Genomic DNA, 23,256 nt, shown 5'->3' on the forward strand with positions numbered 1-23,256 from the left:
GAAAGTGTTTACAAATTTAAGCATTATTTTTATCTGTTTATTAGTTCTAAATTCAAACTAAGTTAAGAGTTGCAAATATATCTGGTTTCTCAACCCCTAGCTTTTTTAAAGTATTGTTGGTACTTATGTCTCAATATCCAACAAAATCCAACAAAAAACTAGTACTACTTATGCATGCTTTGGAAATAAAAGAATGTTGCTAATGGTGTAAAATGATTATTTCATAAATGGTTCAACATTTGGGATCCTCCATAGAAGCAAATAATACTATACAGATAGATGATATATCATTTATAGTAATTATATAGTAAATTATATAGTAACTGAATTTAATAATATAAAGAATGTATCCTAGTACATGAGTTCATAATAAGGCATCAACTGTGGTATATTGGTGAAAACTTTTAGTCCTAAGAGTAAACCCAAGATTGTTTATCATCAGATTGTTATCTGATAATAGGTGACTTGAATCAAGTTAAGCTGTGAAAAAAAAAAAAAAAAAGAAAAAGGTAAGAATGTCAACTGAGAATAAATAAATACTGGTACAAATATTCTAATTCTACAGTGATATATCAAGGACTAAATACCCCTGGACAACCAATCTTCCTGGAGGGGCAGCAACAGGTTTTAAAAGTTCATATCCCACTGGATATTTCTACTTTCTGTTCCATTCCTCTTACATGAAATCGCACTTTGCATGTAAAGCTTGACTTTCTCATTTGCTTTTCATTGTATCTGTTAGCAGCTCATGGCATACAGTGTTTATGCCATGAACAGGAAGGCCAAATTATTCAAGGATATTAATTAATGTAGGCACTGTGTTTTGTCAGAAAACTAAGTACCATACCACACATCCCCATAAATAAAGCCAAAGAGCTACATTTTAAGATGACCTCACTGGAGATATCAGATTATCAAAACTTGGGAATCAATGACATTTCTTTAATATTTTCATTTTCCAAATGAAGAGAAATATGATCTTCCTTTAAGATAATTTCTGCTGTAGTTTCCTTAGATTCATGTTGAGCATTTTTAATTTACTAAGTTGTAGGAAAAATATTCTAGACGTTTTTGATGAAGAGAGGACACAAATATTTAGAATATTTAGATCCAATATTTGGAAACTTTCATATTTAAGATTTCCAATGAAATATTTACCAATAGAATATCTATGACCTATCCATCTGTTGGACATTTTGGATATTTTCATGGAACTAAAATTATTTCATATATTTATGAACTTGAAAGAAAATTTTGGGTCCCATTACTAAATGTATTAAACAATAAATGAGTGCTATTCTACAAGTATAATTCACCCCCATTTGGAATAATGAATTGAGAAGTTCTTTGGGACTGGGTAAACAACCTGATGTAAACTCTAATGTTGTAAATCTATGCCTGAGTTTACAATTCCCAGAGATAATGTCAGCTTGCAAAAGATGACCAAATTAGGGCTCTTTCTTTAAGGTTTTGTAGATTATACATAGAGTAGCTTTCTACCCTAAGTTTGTTTAGGCCTTGTGTTTATTTAGATCAGTCATATATAATCAGTTCAGAATACAATATTATAGAATATACTAGTTTAATATTTTTATCTACTTGATAATTTTGCCTTTTAGCATTTCAACATATATATATGTATACTAATGCTTTGTCTCTTGTCTCTGTTTTTCTTTTGTTGAAAAACACAATATATATATGTTGTAGGTTTTTTTTTTTAAGCTAATGGTTTGGAAGCTTTTACCATAAATATTCACTGTACAATCAAGTTGGCTTTGCCACCTGATCAGGCAAAGTTGTTGTGCATATTAATAAATGTTTTACATATTAATTATCCTTTTGAAGTGACTGGATCCCTGCCCTTCACTCCATATGCTTCTATTTTCCTACATCTTTCACATGACTAAGGATTAATGAAATCACCTCATCATAATCATGACTATAATTTCATCCAACAAGTACTCAACTTTGGTTTTAGCACTTTATTAATGCTTACAACTTCTCTCTCTCTTTCTCTCTCTTTCCCTTAGTTGTAGCACAGTAAGGATTTTTGAATGTATATTATCATCTAAGGTAAGCTTTCATATGGTTTTGGCATATGAAGCTTATGACTGTCATAAGCCATACAAAGCCTGTGGAGTATGGCATGATTTTCATTCTGTAATCCAATGAAAATAGACTATTTAAAATCTCTAACTTTGTAGTTTTAATTTGTATTTAAGTATCTTGACATTAACAGCTAGTACTTATTCATCACAACAATCTCCTGTTGACATGAAGCAAGTTGTTGAATGCAGTAAAGCATGAATTAATGCAGTTAATGTTGATGAAAATGATACCCAAGCATTCTGAACGCTTTGCATCAAGGAATGGACATGTACATAAGCGGCATCATTTCTACCAATATGTGACTTGAATTTTTTTTTTTTTAAAAAGGAGAATGACTTTCCCAAATTTGCATTAAAGAAGTTTTAAGAATGTTCAAATGGCATGCTGTTTTTGCCTGGACGTGAGTTTATTAGCAAGTAGTGAAGCACTTCCTTAAAGGACCATGAATTTTTATAGTTTCATGGGTTCTCTTGTGAAGGGGTACTTTTATTTTATAAATATAATTCAGACACATGGAAGGTAAGTTTGAAATAGTAGTAGGATTTTTCACGTTCAGAAGGCATTGGACACGTTTTACTATTTTTAACAAAATCTTTCCAATTTTTGCACTTTGATAGTGTATAAATAGCCAAAATTAAAGGAGTGGTTCCTTTTTTCTTCTCCACTGTGCTTGAGTTGGAGTTCTTTGTGCTAAATTAAAAGGAACATTAACGAACAGGAAAACAGTTCTTCTCACTGATTCATAACATGGTCTACATCTACTCTGCCATTCAACCAGAAGGCTTAAATCATCTATAGAAGAATCCCAAAACCCAAAAGAGCAATAGATCCTTTCCAAAACCAGTTAGGAATTTAAACTAAGATGGAATAATAGCAGGGAACAAGAAACTGCTATGGATCTGCCGGGAACTTGCTTTTCCTTCTAGATGCCAACTGCTTTAAATTCTAAATGTACTAAATGCAGGCGATTTCCCAGTAGGACTGAATGAATCTTTGTGACTAACTGGAACATAATTAGTCACATTTCTAGGCAGCTAGTCAGGAAGTAGTATTTCAGTAATTTTTCATGTAGACGGTTTTGACTTGGCCTTTTCCTTTTTGTCCTCTCTAGGTGGTCTTTCCTTCTGCAGGCTTCTCTTGCAAGGCGTACCTCCTAACATAATTGATTCATATTTGCGAGACTTGCAATCAAGCAACCCTGAGGAATACTAAGGGCCTGGGCCCTGCCTCCCTACACTCCACTGCTTTGAAATCTGATTGCAATGAGAAAGCATTTTCTGTTTTCCACCAGCACCCAAGTGTGGTTGTTTTCTTTCCTCCTGATGTTAAAGAAAAAAAAAAATGTTTGCACGGGATTGCTTAATTAAAAATTGCATACAAAATTTCATTTGAAGTCAACATTTTGCTCATGATTGTCTGTGCTTGGTCAGTGTACTTTACAAAAAAAGCAAGCTAGAAAATTAGCAAAAGCTGTTGTTTCAGTTTAAAATAGTAGGCTGTAAATGCTTTCTTTTTTCCAAAATAAAATGACATAGTACCATATACCACGGTCAGATCTTGAAAACCCATCTTTCTCTTGAAAAGTCACTCTTTTCTTGATCTAACAGATTTTTCTAAGCAAAACAGGGTTGTTTATTTCACACAATCCTGCTTAACACCAGTGGATCTGTACGCTTTTTCCCATTTGTATTCCCTATAAGACGACTTCATAAAGTCTCTCAGACACAGTTTTCTCAACAGAAGGGAAATTGTATTCAATAAATGGTACAATAAATTTGAAGCACTTATGATGAGATCACACAGTATTCTTTTATGTGCTTGGGGTTGTGTGCGCAAACAGAACTGAGGACAAAAGCCTGGGAGCCAGGTGCCACCAAACTCAGGCCTGACCTTCATTTGTCTCTGGCACAGCCTCCAGGCCAAATGTACCAGAGCTCCTGCCAAAACAGCTAGTGCTAGTGACAGAGAGTTACTGCAGACGACAGAGCGGTTATAGATTTAGAGATTGCTGATGGCATCCATTCAGACTAATGAAGACCATCAAAATCCTAGAAGCTGAGAAACATTTGCAGGAGCGCGCATCATCTTTTCAGCGCTTCCTTTGACTCTTCCTGCTGTTCTAGAGAAAGTTTCAGTTAAGGGAGTGAAGGGTAAGTAAGTCACCTCACCATTACTGTTTATTCCCTCGCCGCCCCCCATTTCTTCTTTTTGGTCTTTTGTCCTAGGAGATAAATACATTGTGACCTGTAGGTGGGCCCCTAGGATCCTGGGACAACATTTTAAAATATCTGCCCTGCTTCCTTTCCAGGTTAGAGCTGGGAGGTATGGGGGAGATCACACTCCTGGACTGACGTGGGTCTCATCAAGGGAAGGAGTGGTGTATTCAGGTAGCTGCAGTACCTTTGGGAACAGCAAGAGAAAACTTGGGTTCTTGTCCAAACTATAATGGCTGCCTCTTCTGTTCTGATGAGTTGGTGATCCTGCCTTATCGGTTGTGAAGAATATTGGCTACTACCCCATATCCTTAATCATTGTGAAGCAGTAATGTGCGCAACCTCTATGTAAATACCCATTTTAATCAGAAAATATATTTACACATTATCGACTAAGATATTTTATGTAAAAGAAACCTGGCATCTCTGTAACGTCAAGAAGATCACATCCTTATGTGCAAACCCAATAAACAACTGTCTGGCAAAACTAATTGGTGTGGGCCCCTGCAGCCCAGCTGCTTGGTCTGAACTCCAGGACAGCAACTAAGCTGGTTGCCTAATTCACTCATTGACTGATTTTGCCAAGTCAGGGTCAAGTTTGTTAGGCTTTGTATAAACATTGCCTAAAAGTGACTGTAAAGTATCCTTACAAAATATTGGTTCCCAGTCATGACTCATGCTCTCAAATATATTTTGTACTAGATAGTGTTATTTTTCTACATATGACCTCTTTAAGGGTACTCATGCACCACAAAATTCCAAAAAGGAAGAAAAAGTCTATTTTGAAACGACAAAGAGCAAAAAATGTCAGAAGCTGTCATTGCTATTACCTTTAGTATAACTTTGTTCTAATTTTGTTTGAATTTGACTTTATTAAAGAAAAATTATATGTCACAGAAACTTACCAAGAATTCTTTTTGGAAACTAAACATTTATTAAATGTTGTAAAGGATCATATTTATTTACTTACTTTAGAAGAAAGCTTAATGAATGTTTCATCTAAATTAATACAGAAATAGGAGAAAAACCCACTAGTTCCAAGAAGCATTGGAACAAGGTAATATATCCTTAGCCACTCGTTTTTAATCTTTCGGAAAAATTCTATTCAGCTCAACAAATGAATTATTGAATGTCTGATGTGTACATGGCACTGTGGTGGATTCAGCTAGAACCCAATGATGAATAATCCACTTCATGCCTTCAAAGAATTTATAATGTAGAAGACTAGTAAACAAAGGGGAAGACATAAACAGGGAAGACAGCAGGTGTAAGAGATCCCTATAAGGATTCAGAAGTTGGATAATGTGGTTTATGTATTTGTTATTATCCATGTATGTATCACACTAGAATGAAGTATAGGCCATGCCACATGACTTTATTTTTCTAAATCAAATTAAAATATGAGCTCTCCACTAGCTAGATGAGCTCTCCACTAGCTAGTGAAATTGAGAAATTCTCTCTTTCCTGTTCGGGGGTCCTACCTCAGGCCCTGGGTCAGCTGGAATATTTTCTGTGCCTAGAAAATGGAGAGAAGGAAAGTCTCTCCATTTTATTCCATACTGGTGGAATGTCTGTGTCCAACCCACTATGGTCCACTCAAAGACTCTGAACTTCCTGGACAAGTGTGGATATAAGTGTGGACCTCTAAGGCCATAGCTTCACTATTTACCTGCTACTTTTAAAGATGTTCTTTGTGGGAACACTGGACAGTTCTACCACTTAGTACTAGCCTTGGACCTGGGCAAGAGGGAATTCTACACTTTCAAGAGCCTCACTCTGGCCCTCCTCCACCCATTAATTTCCTCCACAGGGCAGGAGGGCCACAAAGCCAAGGGGATGTGCCTACTTAGAATCCTTACCACATCCCCCTTATAAACTGCACCCAAGCTAACTTTTAGGGAATTTGTGGGCCTTTTCCCTGAGTTCAAACTCCCTAAAAAGAAACACATGGCCAGTTTATGCACATTGAGGCTCAAAGGTTAGGACAGAGACACACCTGTTTGCCAGGAGGCAGGGGTGTGGGGATGTGACTAGAGCTTGTGCATGAGGTGGGGCATCTGCTCATGTGGGTCTAAGAACCCTCCTGGTGTGGTGCTGGAAGGAGCTAGGATGTAAAGAGTGGGGAGACTGGCAGTGGGTCACCATATTGTGGCAAGTATCTCTGAAGAATCTGACAGTTCTACAATTCAAACCTGGCCTTCCAAGTCATTATGGATTCAGCTCATTAAGACTGGAGAATACAACTAGTTTATTAACCATCCATTAGCTTCATTTATAACTTCTAAATATTTATGTACATGAGCTATAGAAGTTAGGAGTAGCCAGTCCTCAGCATTACCTTGATTCCAAAACCAGACAGACTCCACTAAAAAGAAGAACTACAGACCAATTTCCCTGATGAACGTGGATGCAAAAATTCTCAACAAAATACTAGCCAACTGGATCCAGCAATACATTAAAAGAATTATTTACCACAATCAAGTGGGATTTATTCCTCGGATGTAGGGCTGGTTCAATATCTGCAAGTCAATCAATGTGATACATCACATTAATAAAAGAAAGAATGAGAACCACATGATCCTCTCAATAGATGCCCAAAGATAAATCAAGGAATCGATCCCATTTACAATTGCAACAAAAACCATAAAATACCTAGGAATAAACCTTACCAAAGAGGTGGAAAATCTACACACTGACAACTGTAAAAAGCTTATGAAAGAAATTGAAGAAGACACACAAAAAATGGGGAAAAAATTCCATGCTCATGGATTGGAAGAATAAACACTGTTAAAATGTCGATACAACCCAAAGCAATCTACATATTCAGTGCAATCCCTACCAAAATAACACCAGTATTCTTCACAGAGCTAGAACACACAATTCTAAAGTTTGTATGGAACCACAAAAGACCCTGAATAGCAAAAGCAATCCTGAAAAAGAAAACCAAAGCTGGAGGCACCACATTTCCAGACTTCAAGCTGTATTACAAAGCTGTAATCATCAAGACAGTATGGTACTGTCACAAAAACAGACACATAGATCAATGGAATAGAAAAGAGAACCCAGAAATGTACCCACAAACATATGGCCAACTAATCTTTCACAAAGCAGGGAAGAATATTCAACGGAAAAAAGTCTCTTCAGCAAATGGTATTGGGAAAACTGGACAGCGACATGCAGAAGAATGAACCTGGACCATTTTCTTACACCATACACAAAATAAACTCAAAATGGAAGAAAGACCTATATGTAAGAGAGGAAGCCATCAAAATCCTAGAGGAAAAAGCAGGCAAAGACCTCTTTGACCTCAGCCACAGTAACTTCTTACTTGACATGTCTCCCAGTGCAAGGGAAACTAAAGCAAAAATGAACTTTTGGGACCTCATCAAGATGAAAACTTCTGCACGGTGAAGGAACAATCAGCAAAATGAAAAGGCAACCAACAGAATGGGAGAAGATATTTGCAAATGACATATCAGATAAAGGGCTAATATCCCAAATCTATAAAGAGCTTATCAAGCTCAACACCCCAAAAACAAATAATCCAGTGAAGAAATGGGCAAAAGACATGAATAGACATTTTTCCAAAGAAGACATCCAGATGTCTAATGGACACGTGAAAAAATGCTCAACATCGCTCATCATCAGGGAAATACAAATCAAAACCACAATGAGATACCACCTCACTCCTGTCAGACAGCTAAAATTAACAACTCAGGTAACACCGATGTTGGCAACAATGCAGAGAAAGAGCAAACCTGTTGCACTGCTGGTGGGAATGCAAACTGGTGCAGTCACTCAGGAAAACTGTGGAAGTTCTTCAAAAAGTTAAAAATAGAACTACCCTATGACCCAGCAATTGCACTACTAGGTATTTATCCAAAGGATACAGGAGTGCTGTTTCGAAGGGGCACTTGTACCCCAATATTTACAGCAGCACTATCGACAATAGCCAAAGTATGGAAGAGCCCAATGTCCATTGACAAATGAATGGATAAAGAAGATGTGATATATATGTATACACACACACGCGCACACACACACACACACACACACACACACACACACACACAGTGGAATGTTATTTGGTGTTCAAAAGGAATGAAATCTTGCCATTTTCAACAATGTGGATGGAACTAGAGGGTATTATGCTAAGTGAAATTAGAGAAAGGCAAATATTATATGACTTCACTCATCGGTGGAATTTAAGACACAAACAGATGAACACAAGGGAAGAGAAGCAAAAATAATATGAAAACAGGGAAGGGGAGAAACCACAAGAGACTCTTAAATACAGAGAACAAACTGAGGGTTGCTGGAGGGGTTTTGGGTGGGGGGATGGGCTAACTGGGCAAGGGGTATTAAGGAGGACACTTGCTGGGTTGAGCACTGGGTGTTATATGTAGGTGATTAATCACTGGATTCTACTCCTGAAATCATTATTGCACTGTATGTTAACTAACTTGGATGTAAATTTTAAAAAATAAATTAATTAAAAAAAAATAAAAGGAGTAGCCAACCCTGAACCACCTCTGTTTCCTTCCCTGTATCTCCATCCAATTTCTCTCCCACTCCAGCCTTTCTCCACTCACCAAACTCCAAGTCTGACCCTCCATCTCCTTCCTCACTTAAGTTTTATAGAAGAGAATTCTAGAAATACAAGTTTGGTCTCTTTTTCCTGGAAGTAGGAATAGAATCAGAAATAATAATACCAGTACCAATTCTCCTATGATATTAATTGAACTCTAGATTGAACCCCACATTTATTTTATTTATTTTATTTTTTTTTTTATTTTAGAGACAGAGAGCATGCACAAGTGGGGGGAGGGGGCAGAAGGAGAGAGAATCTTTTTAAAATATTTTTTTAATGTTTATTTATTTTTAAGAGTGAGAGAGACAGACCGCAAGCAGGAAAGTGGCAGAGAGAGAGAGAGAGAGGGAGACACAGAATCCAAAGCAGGCTCCAAGCTGTGAGTTGTCAGCACAGAGGCTGATGCAGGGCTCAAACTCGAGAACCATGAGATCATGACCTGAGCCAAAGTCGGACACTTAACCGACTGAGCCTCAGAGAGATAGAGAGGGAGGGAGGGAGGGAGAGAGAGAGAGAGAGAGAGAGAGAGAGAGAATCTTAAGCAGACTCCACACTCAGTGCAGAGCTTGAAATGAGGCTTGATGCAGGGCTCAATTTTAGGATGCTGGGATCATGACCTGAGCCGAAATCAAGAGTCAGAGGCTTAACCAACTGAGTCACCCAGGTGCCCGTGTTTTAGTTCTTATTTTAGCTGGGCCATTAATTACCATCCTTGTACCAAAAATTCAGGTGCTTGCTACATGTATATATTTATAAAATCCTTTGTTATTAAACTTTGATAACTTAGAATGGACTAGAGAAACAAACCACTTGATGAACAACCAACTGCTCTGGTCTGAGGAACCTATGGCCTAGCTGAATATTTTTCTACTCTCTGGAGTAGATTACTAGGAACAAAATACCAGAGAGGCAGCAAAACAGTTAAACACTCCCAGAGAAGTCACTCAGGGTGGCTTGGGGCACCGGCTGACTCTAGTCATGAAAGGAAAAAACATCGCACTCAAGCGCATAGTCCACCATAATTTCTTTCACTCCCAAGCAATAGCTTTAGAAAGCATCCTTCTGTTCTTCGTAGATAAGCACTTACACAGCTATCCACAGGCAAGAGGCTCCCTCCTTTATTCCTGAACTCTCCCCCTCATCCTAGTCTTGGAGCCCAAGAAAACATTTTAAAGACATTACATATCAATTTTATTGGCGTGTATATCGGCTTTTTTTTTTGTTTTGTTAATGAAAAAATAAATAAAAAAGAACTAGGGGTTACCAGAAACACTGTGGCAAGGAAAGGAACCATTATTTGGACTTTGTAAGGCATCCTTCTTGGATGATTAGGACAAGGGGTAATTGGAAAGAAGCCATGTTGCAAAATAAACCAAAACTGATTTGGAGTCATGTGGTCATTTGGAAAATTCCAGACACTAGACACCCAAGTAATGTATCCCCTGAAGTGCCATTGGACTGGTCATCCCAGCCACACTCCTGAGTGTCCACTGGGGGTCATTGTCCATTCAGTTCCCATTCCTGCCCTGGGGAGGTACCGCTGAGCTGGAGCCAGGTTGGGTGGTAGCAAAGACTGCCAAGAAGAGGCAGAGCATCTCTGCACAGGGTGACTTTATTCACTTGTCAATAGCTCTTAGTTAGGGTTCAACAAACATTAGGTAGCAATAGTAGGAGTTCCTTGGTGAGACAAGTTTCTCCATGATTGTTGAGTCCTCATAATAGCAAGCATGGACTCTGAACCAAAGTGTCACCAAAGTAGTAACTCCACTCTCTGAGGAAGTTAAGCAAGAGTGATGGACAGATCAGCAGGAGATGGCAAGAAGGGGCTTGGTGGAGGGCAAGACCAAGAATCAACATCAAACCAGGGGGAGAAAAGGAGAACTGACTAACACATTATTATTTTCACCAAGGGAGGGGAAATCAAGAGCAGTGAGATAAAAATGAAGCCAGAAATAACCTCACAAGGCAAGGAACTAAAGAAAGGGGAAATGGCAAAGAGAAAATCAACAATAAAAAAAAAATTTTTAAAAAGCACCTACTTCTGTGTTTTACAGGCATTATCTCAGCAGTGGTTTCTTAACCTGTCCCCCACCACCCTCCCTATTCCTCTTTGCAGAAGAAAAGAAAACCTTGGACAGAACCTGAGAGCATAGCCTGAGACTACCACCACAACCCCTTGTATGCTTACCCATTGAACTTTATGCACATGTTATATTCTTCTCTGTGATATAGGAGTTTATTTTAATACAAAACAATTTTTTATTCCCAGATCTTCCAATGGATGTTGTTCCAGACACACTGTCAGGGAGCTAAAGGTGTCCCAGTTCTTGGAAGCATGGCATAATCTTAGAAAAGCCTCATCAACAACCAGCAGCCAACACCTTCACCAGGGACCAACAAGTGGATCTCAGTTCCACTGGTGAGAACATTATGTAATGAGTTTTAAATAAATATATACATATATATGTAATATATATAATATAAAATCAGAAATATAAAATAAAATACAAAATCTTAAATATCTATCTATCTATCATCTAACTCTTCTTTGTCCTGGAAAAAAACAGCTTTAAACAGAATTAAGTGAGCCAAACTGGTCTTTCTTTTCTTGTCCCTTAACTGCCCCCAGTGCTTTCTCTCTTTGTTCTGCCCTAGCCCCCTTCCACCTGGGGTTTAAAGGGCTTCTTCAGAGCAATGCCTATACCCAAGCCTTCTAAGAGTGGATGTTGCACTTGAAATGTGGTCTTGTGACCAGCAGCATGGGCATCATCCGGGAGCATGTTAGGAAAGAAAACTCAGCACCATGCACTCTCCACATCTCCTCACTCGGAACCTTTATTGTAACAGGATCTCCAGGTGAGTCCTGTACCTGTTCCTTCAGGACAGGTGTGGCTCCAGCCCTCTTTCTCTCTAGCTCCTTATATGGATATTTATTTGGGGCCATTGTCTCTCACCTGCCCAAAAGAAAGTCAGTCTGATAAAAGTGTCCCTCCTAAAGTATTCCTGATAACAACCTAACTTAACACTGACATGTGACCTAACCTGTCACTCCTAAAAGCCCTAACCGGAAGACAGGAATAACTCGTAGGATTTCAGGCACCCTAGACTGCTGAAGAAGGAATTTTTGAGGAAGAACATTCCCACTAGTGCTCCTCAAATCATATTGTGGAAAAAATCTTAAAGCAGTAGGATGTGAACTCAGAAAAGGTTAACAAATTAAAAAGGTTAAAGGATATAAAAAAAAAGTGCTAAGAACTGTCTCTGAGGGAAATCAGTTTCCTTAATCCTAAATTGCTTTCACAATTTCAGATAAAAAGCACAATTACAACATCTCAGGGACTATATTGTGAAATATTGTTTTCTGATTTCGTTCAGGAAATCAAGCATTTGTAAAAGAAGAGAGCAAAGGGTTTTGGCAACCTACTATTAAACACTGCATGTCTGCTCATGGATTTTGTAAGGTATCATAGTTCTATAAAGTATGGACTTTAAAGTCTCAAAGTACAAAACTATAAAAACATAAATTAGATCAAAGCAAGTAAATGAAAAAAGAACTGCAGAACCATACTAATCTTTATAAATACTCCATCCTATGAGTCTAAACCTCTAAACACACAGCTTGACTCCCTAAATGATAACATTCTGCTACACCCCAAATCTAGCCAATGATTTCTTTTTTTTCAAGTTTATTTTTTTATTTTTGAGAGGCGTGGAGGGGCAGAAAGAGAGGGAGAAAGAATCCCAAGCAGGCTCCCCGCTGACAATGCAAAGCCTGACAGGGGACGTGAACCCACTAATGGCAAGATCATGACCTGAGCCGAAATCAAGTGTCTGAGGCTTATCAGACTGAGCCAGCTAGGCAACCCTAGCCAGTGATTTCTTGATTGCAACCCATGCCTTTTTCCAAACCAATGGAAATCAGTGGCTTTTTGAAGCCGTTATATCACAACAGATGCACCTGATCTGACTATATGAGACTATGTTACCTTTTGTGGGAAGTTGGCTGAGATGCTGAGGAAGGAGTTTTGAAATGTAAGTGAAAGTTACATACACAAAGAGAAGCAGAAGTAAAACCAAGATATCCTTTCTCTTTTGGGAAAGAAATTCAGTTTAGCTAAACAATCAAGTAAAAATTTGTGGACCTATTGTACTGTGAATATGTTAAGATGTTACCATTGGGGGAGGGTAGGTGACGAGTACAAGAGACCCCTCTGTATTATTTTTGCTACTTTCTGAGTCTATAATTATTTCAAAATGAAAAGTTTTTTAAAAGTATGGATGTCTATTGAGTGCCAGGTATTGAGGAACACACTCAGTGCAGGAATGTGATCCTAGTACTCTATAAGCTGGGTGAGAGGTAGATTGGTATATAAGTAAGTGACCAAAGACAGAGTGGAATACAAGTACAAAGGCTCTGGTTGTGTGGAAGCAGGAGAGGTCAAACTGGAAGAATGTGCAAGGTCATCTCAGAGAAGATGGAATTTAAGCTGAGTCTTGATTGGCAGGCAATGTTTTAGGGGTAATGAGGGATGGAAGGTACTCCCCAAGCCCAGGGAGAAAATCAGGACATGAGAAAATTCTGGGTGTGTTTGGCAACAGCTAATGAAAGTTGGAGCACGAGACTTAGAAAGGGAAGCGAGGTTAGAGGAGATATTTGGGAGGTAAGACTGGAAAAGTAGATTCAGCCTTCAAATGCCAAGCTAGGGAGGTTGGACTTTACCAAAGGCATCTGAGCAAGGGAATTCTTCATCAGTTTCAGTATTTAAATAAAACCATTTTTTACATAATATCTAGAATGGCATAAAATCTACATGATATATAGAAACTGGACAGTTGAATATTGACAAAAATATCCATCTAAGTCCAATATTTATATATGTAATTTAGTAGGTGGCATTTAGCTATGGTTAGCAGTATAGGCTCTGGAATCAAACTATGTGGTCTTGAATCCTGGTTTTACCACTTTTCTAGTTGTGCAGTCATTGCAAGTTATTGAACCTCAGTGGGATCCAATGAAAAAAATCTGCAAATGGGTATGAGAATCATACCTACTTCATAGGATTTTTAAAATATTAAATGAAATAACTCCTGATGCTTAGAACAGTGCCTCAGTGGAGCTCATAAATGTAAGCTACCATGTTAGTTCAAAAATGGAAAATTTGTGAACATCAATCACTATGTGATAAACCATGGTAATCAAAGGAAGCCACGATTCAAGAGGTGAAATAATGGGAAATCTCTAATCTACTTTTCTTTGACATTAGACAGGTAGGCCTTAATAGGTCTTGAATTCATTTGACATTTCCAAAAATTTTCCCCAAAAAACAAGGGTAGAAAGCAGCTTAAGAGTATGAGTGTTAGAGAAAATGTGCTTTTAATTTTTTATTACGTTTACTCCTTTTTGATGATATAATATTCCATATTTGCAAAGAAAAATGATTACACATATATAGCATAAATAAAATAAATACCATGTTCCTACTACCTAGTTTAAAAATTGTGGCTGAGAGGGGTGCCTGGGTGGCTCAGTCGGTTGATCGAACGACTTCCGCTCAGGTCATGATCTTGCGGTCCGTGAGTTCAAGCCCTGCCACAGGCTCTGTGCTGACAGCTCACAGCCTGGAGCCTGTTTCAGATTCTGTGTCTCCCTCTCTCTGACCCCCCCCCCCCCCTTCATGCTCTGACTCTCTCTGTCTCAAAAATAAATAAATGTTAAAAAAAAAATTTTTTTTAAATTGTGGCTGAGATAGCAAAAGGGCCCTTCAATATCCATTTTCCAACCTTTCAGTAATAACAGAAATTATTTACAGGGGAAAATGGTTAGCCAGCTAAAAACTGCGTTTCTAGCCTTTCTTGCAGCTACACATAGCCATGTGACCAAGTTTTGGCCAATAGGATAAGAGCAGAAGAAACAGGTACAATTTTAGGCCACGCCCTAGCAAGGAAAAGAGCACAGCTTCTCTTTTTTCCCATTTGATTTGGTTGGAACTTGTGGTTAGTCGTTTTTTACTACAAGGACAAGGGGCAACATCCTGAGGGTGACAGTCTAATAAAATGGACCTCTAGAGCTTGTTTGGAGGTTCTAGCAGGGGAGCGCAACTACTCGTATACCCTTGACCGAAGAATGATCCTCCTGTATTGGGGAAGGTCGTCCTCTTCTACGGAGTGCACAGCTTCAGGAGGGATGCACATGCAGCATCGAGGGAAGAAGGGGACACCCGCCTACCCAGCCAGATAAGCCGAATCAACCCTGGTGATCAATGGGGTGACAGATGTCACAGCCAGATCACCATCACGTCCTAATAAAATGGAAGGAATCAGTGTCCCTGACACTTTGGAGTTGCCATACCAGCCCAGAATTCCCTGACAATAGGTGAGAGAAAAATACTTAGACCATGGGGTTTTGTATCCTAATTAATATAATTACCAATACTTTGGAATCAATCTGTGTGCCCTTCTACAATCCCATTTCTGGAATTTTATATATCATTTTTTTTCCTTTTCTTCATAGCTTATGTCACATATGTACATATTCCTAAATGCAAAGTCATACATGTTTTTGAACTCTGTGTGAATTAAATAAATCATATTATGTGCATTTTTTCTGTAACTTGCTTCTTTTCCTGTCTCTCAGTATTATACTTGTGCAATTCATGTTAATAAGTGTAGCTATGGTTTATTTTCTACTGCTATATTAAACTTGCTGTATAATATTAAATTGTGTGAAAATACCTCAGCTTATCCATTCAGTATTAGTGGACATTTAGGGTATTTATAGTTGTTGATTATTGTACAAAGATGAATATTCTTATACCTATCTCCTAGGACACATGTGCAAGAATTTCTCTAGGATGTACTCCTGGGTCAGAATTGTGGTGCTAGAGTACGTGCATATTCAACTTTACCAGATAATGCCAGATTATTTATCAAAATGGTTGTCCCCTCCTATTCCTCCTTGCTAATACTTGCACTCAAGGCCACGTGATTAAGTTCTGGGCTAGTGGGATGCATGTAGAAGTGTTGGTTTGGAATTTTAGAAAAGCACCTTATTTTGCTGGCTTGGCTGAGTGGTATCCAACTTATTATTTTTTTTTTTCACTCCCTTTCTCTTTCCGTCTACTTGAAATGCAAATAGAATGGGTGGAGCTCCAGAGGCCATTCAGAACCAAGTAATTACCTTAAGGTACAAGTCAGAGAGAGGATGTTAGAAGAGAAAGACAGAAGAGCCTGAGTTCCTAATGATCATGAGGCCACTGCAATTATAGATTTTTATGCGAGAAAGAAATAAACTCTTATTTTGTTTATGTCACCAGATTTTGGGGATTTTTCTTACAGGTATCTGAATATAAGCCCAGTTGATTGTTTTTCTGTTTCTTGTTGATTTTAGGAATTCTTTATATAATCTGGGTAGTAGTCAATGTGGATTTTATTTCAGGGAAATACCTTTTCCTGGTTTATGGCTTGTGTCTTTTCATTCTCCTTTGATGTTTTGATGTGCACTAGAAATTATCTGTAATATAGTTAAATTTATTGATGTGAAAAAGGATTTCACCCTGGATTTTTCATGGCATTGATAAATTAAAAAAACAGATGTCTCCAAGTTTACTGTACATAAAACCAGCATAGTTAAAAATGGATCTCTGTCATTCTGATTCCTTTCCTGCATTTTTCAGCACTTTTTTCTTCACATGAAAGATTAGGAGGTATATATCCAAAGAATGGTTTGGTCTATAGACACCTAAGGCAGGGGTCACCAAACTTTTTCCTGTGAGGGACCAGACTGTAAATATTCCAGGGTTTGCAGGCCCGTGTGGTGTTTGTCACAACCACAGAACTCGGCTTTTGAGTGAGAAAGTAGTTTAAACAATATGTGAAGCATAAACGTGGCCTTATTTGTGACACTGAAGTTTGAATTTCATATAATTTTGCATCAAAAAAATTCCTTTGATTTTTTTTCAGCCATTTAAAAATGTAAAGACCATACTTAGCCCGTGGGCTGTACTAAAACAGGTGGTGGGCTGTTAGTAGTTTGCTGACTCCTCTCCGAGGTGTCATAATGTGAATCCTGCGGGACAAACTGCATCTGCTGATACATGTTTCTTAACACACTGTCTTGAAAGCAGTCTCTGAGCTTGTTCTATGCCTTAGAAAATTGCATAAAGATCAGAACCAGGAAGTAAAAAAAGGCAAGAGGGAGGCTTATCTCAGGCTGTGCAATGTTTATGGCAGGATGTCCCCTGTGTAAAGAGGTGCATTGTGAGGTAAGGGGCTGGTGAGCTACCATTGTGTGGCAAGTGTGCTCAGTCCACTGTATAGTGGGAGGACGCTGCCTGGATCTCTGTCCTCTATCGCCAGAGAAGGCTGCGTGTAAAAATGTCCAATTACTGGTACTGGATGCTCTGATAAAAGGGCATTTGAGTTTCAACCATTCAGTCCCCTTGTTAGCAAGCCTTTTCAAGTCCTGATTTTTCCTTTCAATATCTTGGTCTTTGAACCCACAGAGAGAGTTCTATAGAGCTAAAGGGCCCCTGTTCTTTGGGTTGGAAGAAGAATTGTTTTTGTGGTGCGTTTATCAAGTAGGACCTCTTTTTGGACAGACAGATGGGGCCATGAGGCCGGTGACCCAAGATGTGCAAAATCATGTTCTCACACAACCAACCGCCCTCCCCTCCCGCCAGACTCCACACGCAGCGTCGTCCTTCAGTAGTTAGCCAAAGGCCAGGGCACACCCACACCAGGAGAAAAGAGTTGTGCACAAGACCACAGGTTAGAGGAACCAGCCTCTAACTGCCCAGCTAGCGAGGAGTTTTTCCTCACGGGAGCCCGACCAGACATCCTTGGAGAAGAATCGAACTTTAGAGGCAGGTGCATCAGCCCCTTGGGGAAGTCAGGGCCCTTGCACGCCAACCAGAAAGTTACTGTTGGCGGGACCCTAGTGGTGACCTGGTGGCCAGCGAGAGCCGGTCCAACCCTCCCTGACACCTCGCCGGACTCTCCCCAACCCCTCCCCCAGGTCCTCTCCCCGGAGGCCCCGCCCTCACTCCACCCCCGCGGTCGCAAGAGCGGCCGGGCCGCTCTGGGGGCGGGGGCCCCGGGACCTGGGGCGGCCCCGCCTGACCTCGACCTCGGTCGAGCGAGCCCGACCGGAGAGTCCCACCCGGCAGCCACAGGCCCCGGTCCGCAAGCCCCTCCCTTCACCTCTCCCCGCCCTGGCGCCGGGCACGGGCCGCGCTCCCTCGAAGCGGCAGGGCCCGCAGGCGGCCATGGCGGCGGGCGCCGGGGCCAGGCCGGCGCCGCGCTGGCTGAAGGCGCTGGCGGAGCCGCTGAGCGCGGCGCAGCTGCGGCGGCTGGAGGAGCACCGCTACAGCGCGGCGGGCGTCTCGCTGCTCGAGCCGCCGCTGCAGGTTTACTGGACCTGGCTGCTCCAGTGGATCCCGCTGTGGATGGCCCCCAACTCCATCACCCTCCTGGGCCTGGCCATCAACCTGCTCACCACGCTCGTGCTTATCTCCTACTGCCCCACGGCCACCGAGGAGGTAGGGCCCACCTCCCGCCCGGCCGCGGAGGAGGGACCCCCAACTGCTGTCCCGGAAGCCCCGGTCCCCCGCCCGAACCCCGCCCGAGATGCCCCGCCGTCCCGCAGCTGGAGGTGCCCGGGAGAGCCGGGAGACCCCCGCGAGGCTCAGCCTCGGGGGTGGGGGGGTGGGGGGGTGGGGGGGTGGGGGTGGGATACCGCCACTGCCCCGCGCTGCGTCCGCCCTGAGACTCCCCGGGCCACCTGGAGGCTGTCGCGCCGCTACCCTAACCCTGCGTCCACCCCGAGCCTCCCGGGGCGGCGGAGGGGTTGTCAAGGTCACTGCTTCAACCCGGTATGCACTCAACCTCCCCCGGGCCACAGCAAGCCTGCCTGCCCGGCCTCCATCCCATCCGGCGCCGAGCTGTGGGATGGACAAGCTGTCGGTTACTTTGCACACTGGGGACTGAACGCCCCCAGTCTCCGTCCTTCCTGTCTGGCACCAGGGCTTGAGGTCGGGTTGGCCAAGCCGGAGTTACCCTTTGGACACTTTTATAATCGTCTGTTTCTCACGGTTGTGCTAGTGATCCTGAAATTACTGGTAGCACTGATCAAAGATAAGTTACTTCCAAGAGGTAACTTCCACTTTGCCTCATTGACCTGCAAAACAAACTAAGGTATTATTAGCAGACGATAATCCTTATTATCACGACCCAGGGGTCACAAAAGCCAACAGATTTTGTTAGCAATGCGTATTTGACATATATCTGAAATAAGAGTAAATTTAAAAAAAAAGATAACGTGGGCTTTGGACAAGTGTTAATCAGAAGCCCCCTTGGGCTCAGTGTGGATGGGGTAGGAGGCAAAGGGGGTCCACTCCCATTTGTAGCTTTAAGGCATAGTACATGAGATAAGTATCACATTGCACATTCTGTGACACAGCTTTCTTGTCTTTTTTCTCCAAATAGTGAAATCCCTTTTATAATCCTAGTATAGGTTCTGTGGGGAATTAATTCAAGTTGAAATTGGATAGCAGGAATACAATGGAAATATTTTATGCCTTCCATACTATCCGTCCATTAAAAAAATATTTAATGGAGCCTACATTTTAAACATATCTTGCCAATTGATGGTTATGTTTATTACATATGAGTTCTTGGCAGATGTTTCCATTGTTATTCATTTCCATATTGTTTGCAAAAAGTAAGTTTCTTTAGTTTTTCATTTTTGCAGTCTGTTTGCAGAATTTCCCGGAGTTGGTGCACTGGATTTACAAGTGGAAGGTTTGAGTTCTCATGGGGCTCCACAGCACCATAGAGAGAGATAACTGCTGGTCAGTTTTCCCACATATGAATTAGAAAATCATACTTGCCAAACCAATTTTACAAGGACGCAATGAGAATTAAATAATACATTACCTGCAGATAAATGTAGAAAAAGGTAGTTTGCCCAACAGTTAAATATATTACTCAACACATTAAAAATATCACTATTATTAAAAATATCCTGAAAATATATAATAAAATTTAGTTTTTATTGGGCCTAGATTTGGCTAACCGCATTTGGATGTTTCTGATACTTGCCAATTAAACTGTGAACTTGTCAATATTATTAACTTTAGAAGCATTTGTTGAGCACTTACAGAGAGCAGGACACATAAACAAGTCTAATAGATTATGTTTAGGAGGGTCAAGAGGGGCTTGATGGAAGAGGTAAAATTATGATTAATTAATTTTAGGCTTAACTGCCTTTAAAAAAATGGTGATGGTGGGGGGAAATCTCAGACACTTAAAAAAAAAAAGTGAAAAAATCAGAATGGCCCTAAAAGGAGGCGTAAGGGTTAAAATAATAAGGTGAAACTGACAAGAATTTCTGAAATGTAAGTCACTAGATCCTGTAGGTGCTTGTAAGAGGCTGAAGCAGTGAGGGGAAAAACCATTATAGGATTGACATTGTGTATTTGGTAAAATCGCATCAATAGCAGGAAAGAAGCACAGTAGTTCAGGCTGTTTTGCTTTCAGGTCACAGAACTTGTATGACAGGCCCTGACAGGATTCAGATCTAAGTCAATCTGACTCCAAAACATATATATATAATATATATTATATAAATATATATATATGTATATATAATATATATTATATATATTATACATATAGTATATTTATATAATATATAATATACATATTCAGATCTAAGTCAATCTAACCCCAAAACTTTCATTTATATATATGTAATATATATATTATATATTATATATATTATGTATTCTACATAGACATATATATATATATATATATATATATATAAAATCATTTACCACCACCTTCTGGTCCAGAGTTCCTGCCTTTCTGTATGTGGTATGCAGGAAAAATTCCTTGTGTTTTATATGAGATTTATCAGGTATGTAAAGTGCTTTTACATCAATTGTGGCCTTTGTGTTTTATGTCTACCCAAGGAGGTTGGCAAGTTTTTTCCCTTCCTACAATAGCCTTACCACCATTCTAGCATTTCTTCTATCCATCCATCCTGAAGTAATAGTAGTATATACATTTTTATTAAGAGAAGATTGAGGCCCAGAGGGTTAAGTGACTTTTACCTGGCATGGAATGTGTTTTCTGATTCTTAGTCTTAAGAATTATTAGTGCTTTTTCAAACTTGACAGATTGCTTCCAGAAAGGCTCAGGGAAAATACATAAGGTTTTTGGATTTAGATACTTTGGTTTATGTACCCATATAGGATGTAATCCTACCCGAATAGGATTACATATATGTAATGCTGACTACATTATCTATATTAATAATAACACTTCATCTAATTTTTACTACTGTTAATTTCTAGGACATAAGTGGGGATGAAGGGAAATTAATAGAAAAAAATTAAGTGATTTATATTAAGTTCTACAGTGGTGTTCTGAACTGCATATCATGTCACTGTTTCTATTTTTTAATTTATTTTATTGCTTTGTAGAGCTACTTTTTTTTTTTTTTTAATGTACTCTCAAATTAGTTAACATATAGTGTAGTCCTGGCTTCAGGAATGGATTCCAGTGATTTATCACCTCCATATAACAACCAGTGCTCATCCCAACAAGTGCCCTCCTTAATGCCCGTCACCCATTTTTTCCCACCCCTCCATACCCCCTCCCCCATAAACCCTCAGATTGTTCTTTGTATTTAAGAGTCTCTTAATGGTTTGCCTCCCTCTCTGTTTTTATCTTATTTTTTCTACCCTTCCCTTATGATCATTTGTTAAATTTCTCAAATTCCACATATGAGTAAAATCATGTGATATCTGTCTTTCTCTGACTGGCCTATTTCACGTAGCATAATACCTTCGAGTTCCATCCACATTGTTGAAAATGGCAAGATTTCATTCTTTTTTTCACTGTTGATAGTATTCCGTTGTATGCATATACCACATCTTCTTAATCCATTTATCAGTTGATGGACATTGGGCTCTTTCCATGATTTGGTTATTGTTGATAGTGTTGGTATAAACATTGGGGTGCATATGCCCCTACAAATCAACACTTCTGTATCCTTTGGATAAATTCCTAGTAGTGCAGTTGCTGGGTCGTAGGGTAATTGTATTTTTAATTTTTTGAAGAACCCCCCACACTGTTTTCCAGAGTGGCAGCACCAGTTTGCATTCCCACCAACAGTGCAAGAGGTTCCCCTGTTGTTTCCTGAGTTGTTAATTTTAGTCACTCTGACCAGTGTGAGGTGGGATCTCAGTGTGGTTTTGATTTGTATTTCTCTGAAGATGAGCAATGTTGAGCATCTTTTCATGTGTCTGTTTGCCATCTGGATGTCTTCGTTGGAAAAATGTCTATTCATGTCTTCTGCCCATTTTTTCACTGGATTATTTGTTTTTCAGTTGTTGAGGTTGGTAAGTTCTGTATAGATTTTTGATGCTAGCCCTTTATCTGATATGTCATTTGTAAATATCTTCTCCCAGTTCGTCAGTTGCCTTTTAGTTTTGTTGATTGTTTCCTTTGCGGTGCAAAAGCTTTTTATCTTGATGAGGTCCCAATAGTTCATTTTTGCTTTTATTCCCTTGCTTTGGGAGACATGTCAAGTAAGAAGTTGCTGCGGCCAAAGAGGTTGCCGTCTGTTTTCTCATCTAGGATTTTGATGGTTTCCTGTCTCACATTTAGGTCTTTAATCCATTTTGAAATTATTTTTGTGTATGGTATAAGGAAGTGGTCCAGGTTCATTCTTCTTCATGTTGCTGTCCAGTTCTCCTAGCACCATTTGCTAAGAGACTGTTTTTGTTTTTGTTTTTGTTTTTCCTTGGATACTCTTTCCTGCTTTGTCAAAGATTAGTTGGCCGTATATTTGTGGGCCCACTTCTGGGTTTTTAGTTCTCTTCCGTTGGCCTATGTGTCTGTTTTTGTGCCAATACAATAGTGTCTTGATGATTACAGCTCTATAATACAGGCTAAAGTCTGGGATTGTGATGCATCCAGCTTTGGTTTTCTTTTTGAACATTACTTTGGCTATTCAGGGTCTTTTGTGGTTCCATACAAACTTTAGAATTGTTTGTTCTATAGCTCTGTGAAGAATGCTGGTGCTATTTTGATTGGGGTTGCAGCCACTGTGTCTGTTAAGGAACTTTCCACTCCAGCCAAATTGAACTACTTGCTACACCAAGGATTTCTCTTTGTTTTGTCCCTCTCTTTTCTCCTTCCTTTTCCTTCCTACTGTCCTGTTTCCATCTGTCAATGCCCAGTTCTAACATGACTTCCTTATGAAATTTTTCTTCCTTCTCTGGAGTCAAATCAACCACTTAATCTTCTAAACTCCAATAAAAACTACAATAACAA

The 23,256-nt window shown here is 39.8% G+C and overlaps 2 protein-coding genes across 4 annotated transcripts in view; both read left to right on the forward strand.

Moving 5' to 3' along the window:
* MYBPC1 (myosin binding protein C1) overlaps positions 1–3,524 on the forward strand; it is a 139,995-nt gene extending 136,471 nt beyond the window's left edge. The window contains exon 29 of the mRNA XM_042993709.1: positions 3,221–3,524. Coding sequence (XP_042849643.1) covers positions 3,221–3,321 — 101 coding nt within the window. The 3' untranslated portion in view covers positions 3,322–3,524. The remainder of the gene's footprint in view (positions 1–3,220) is intronic.
* Positions 3,525–17,981: 14,457 nt separating this feature from the next.
* The window catches only part of CHPT1 (choline phosphotransferase 1), a 35,137-nt gene continuing 29,862 nt past the window's right edge, over positions 17,982–23,256 (forward strand). Inside the window, exon 1 of one of the 3 annotated variants that reach the window (XM_042993018.1) lies at positions 17,982–18,449. In XM_042993018.1, the coding sequence (XP_042848952.1) occupies positions 18,177–18,449 (273 nt within the window). In that variant the 5' untranslated portion in view covers positions 17,982–18,176. The remainder of the gene's footprint in view (positions 18,450–23,256) is intronic. The other 2 variants (XM_042993017.1, XR_006220180.1) reach the window with 2 other exon arrangements.

Source organism: Panthera tigris, chromosome B4 (genome assembly GCF_018350195.1).
Source record: "Panthera tigris isolate Pti1 chromosome B4, P.tigris_Pti1_mat1.1, whole genome shotgun sequence".
NCBI lineage: Eukaryota > Metazoa > Chordata > Mammalia > Carnivora > Felidae > Panthera > Panthera tigris.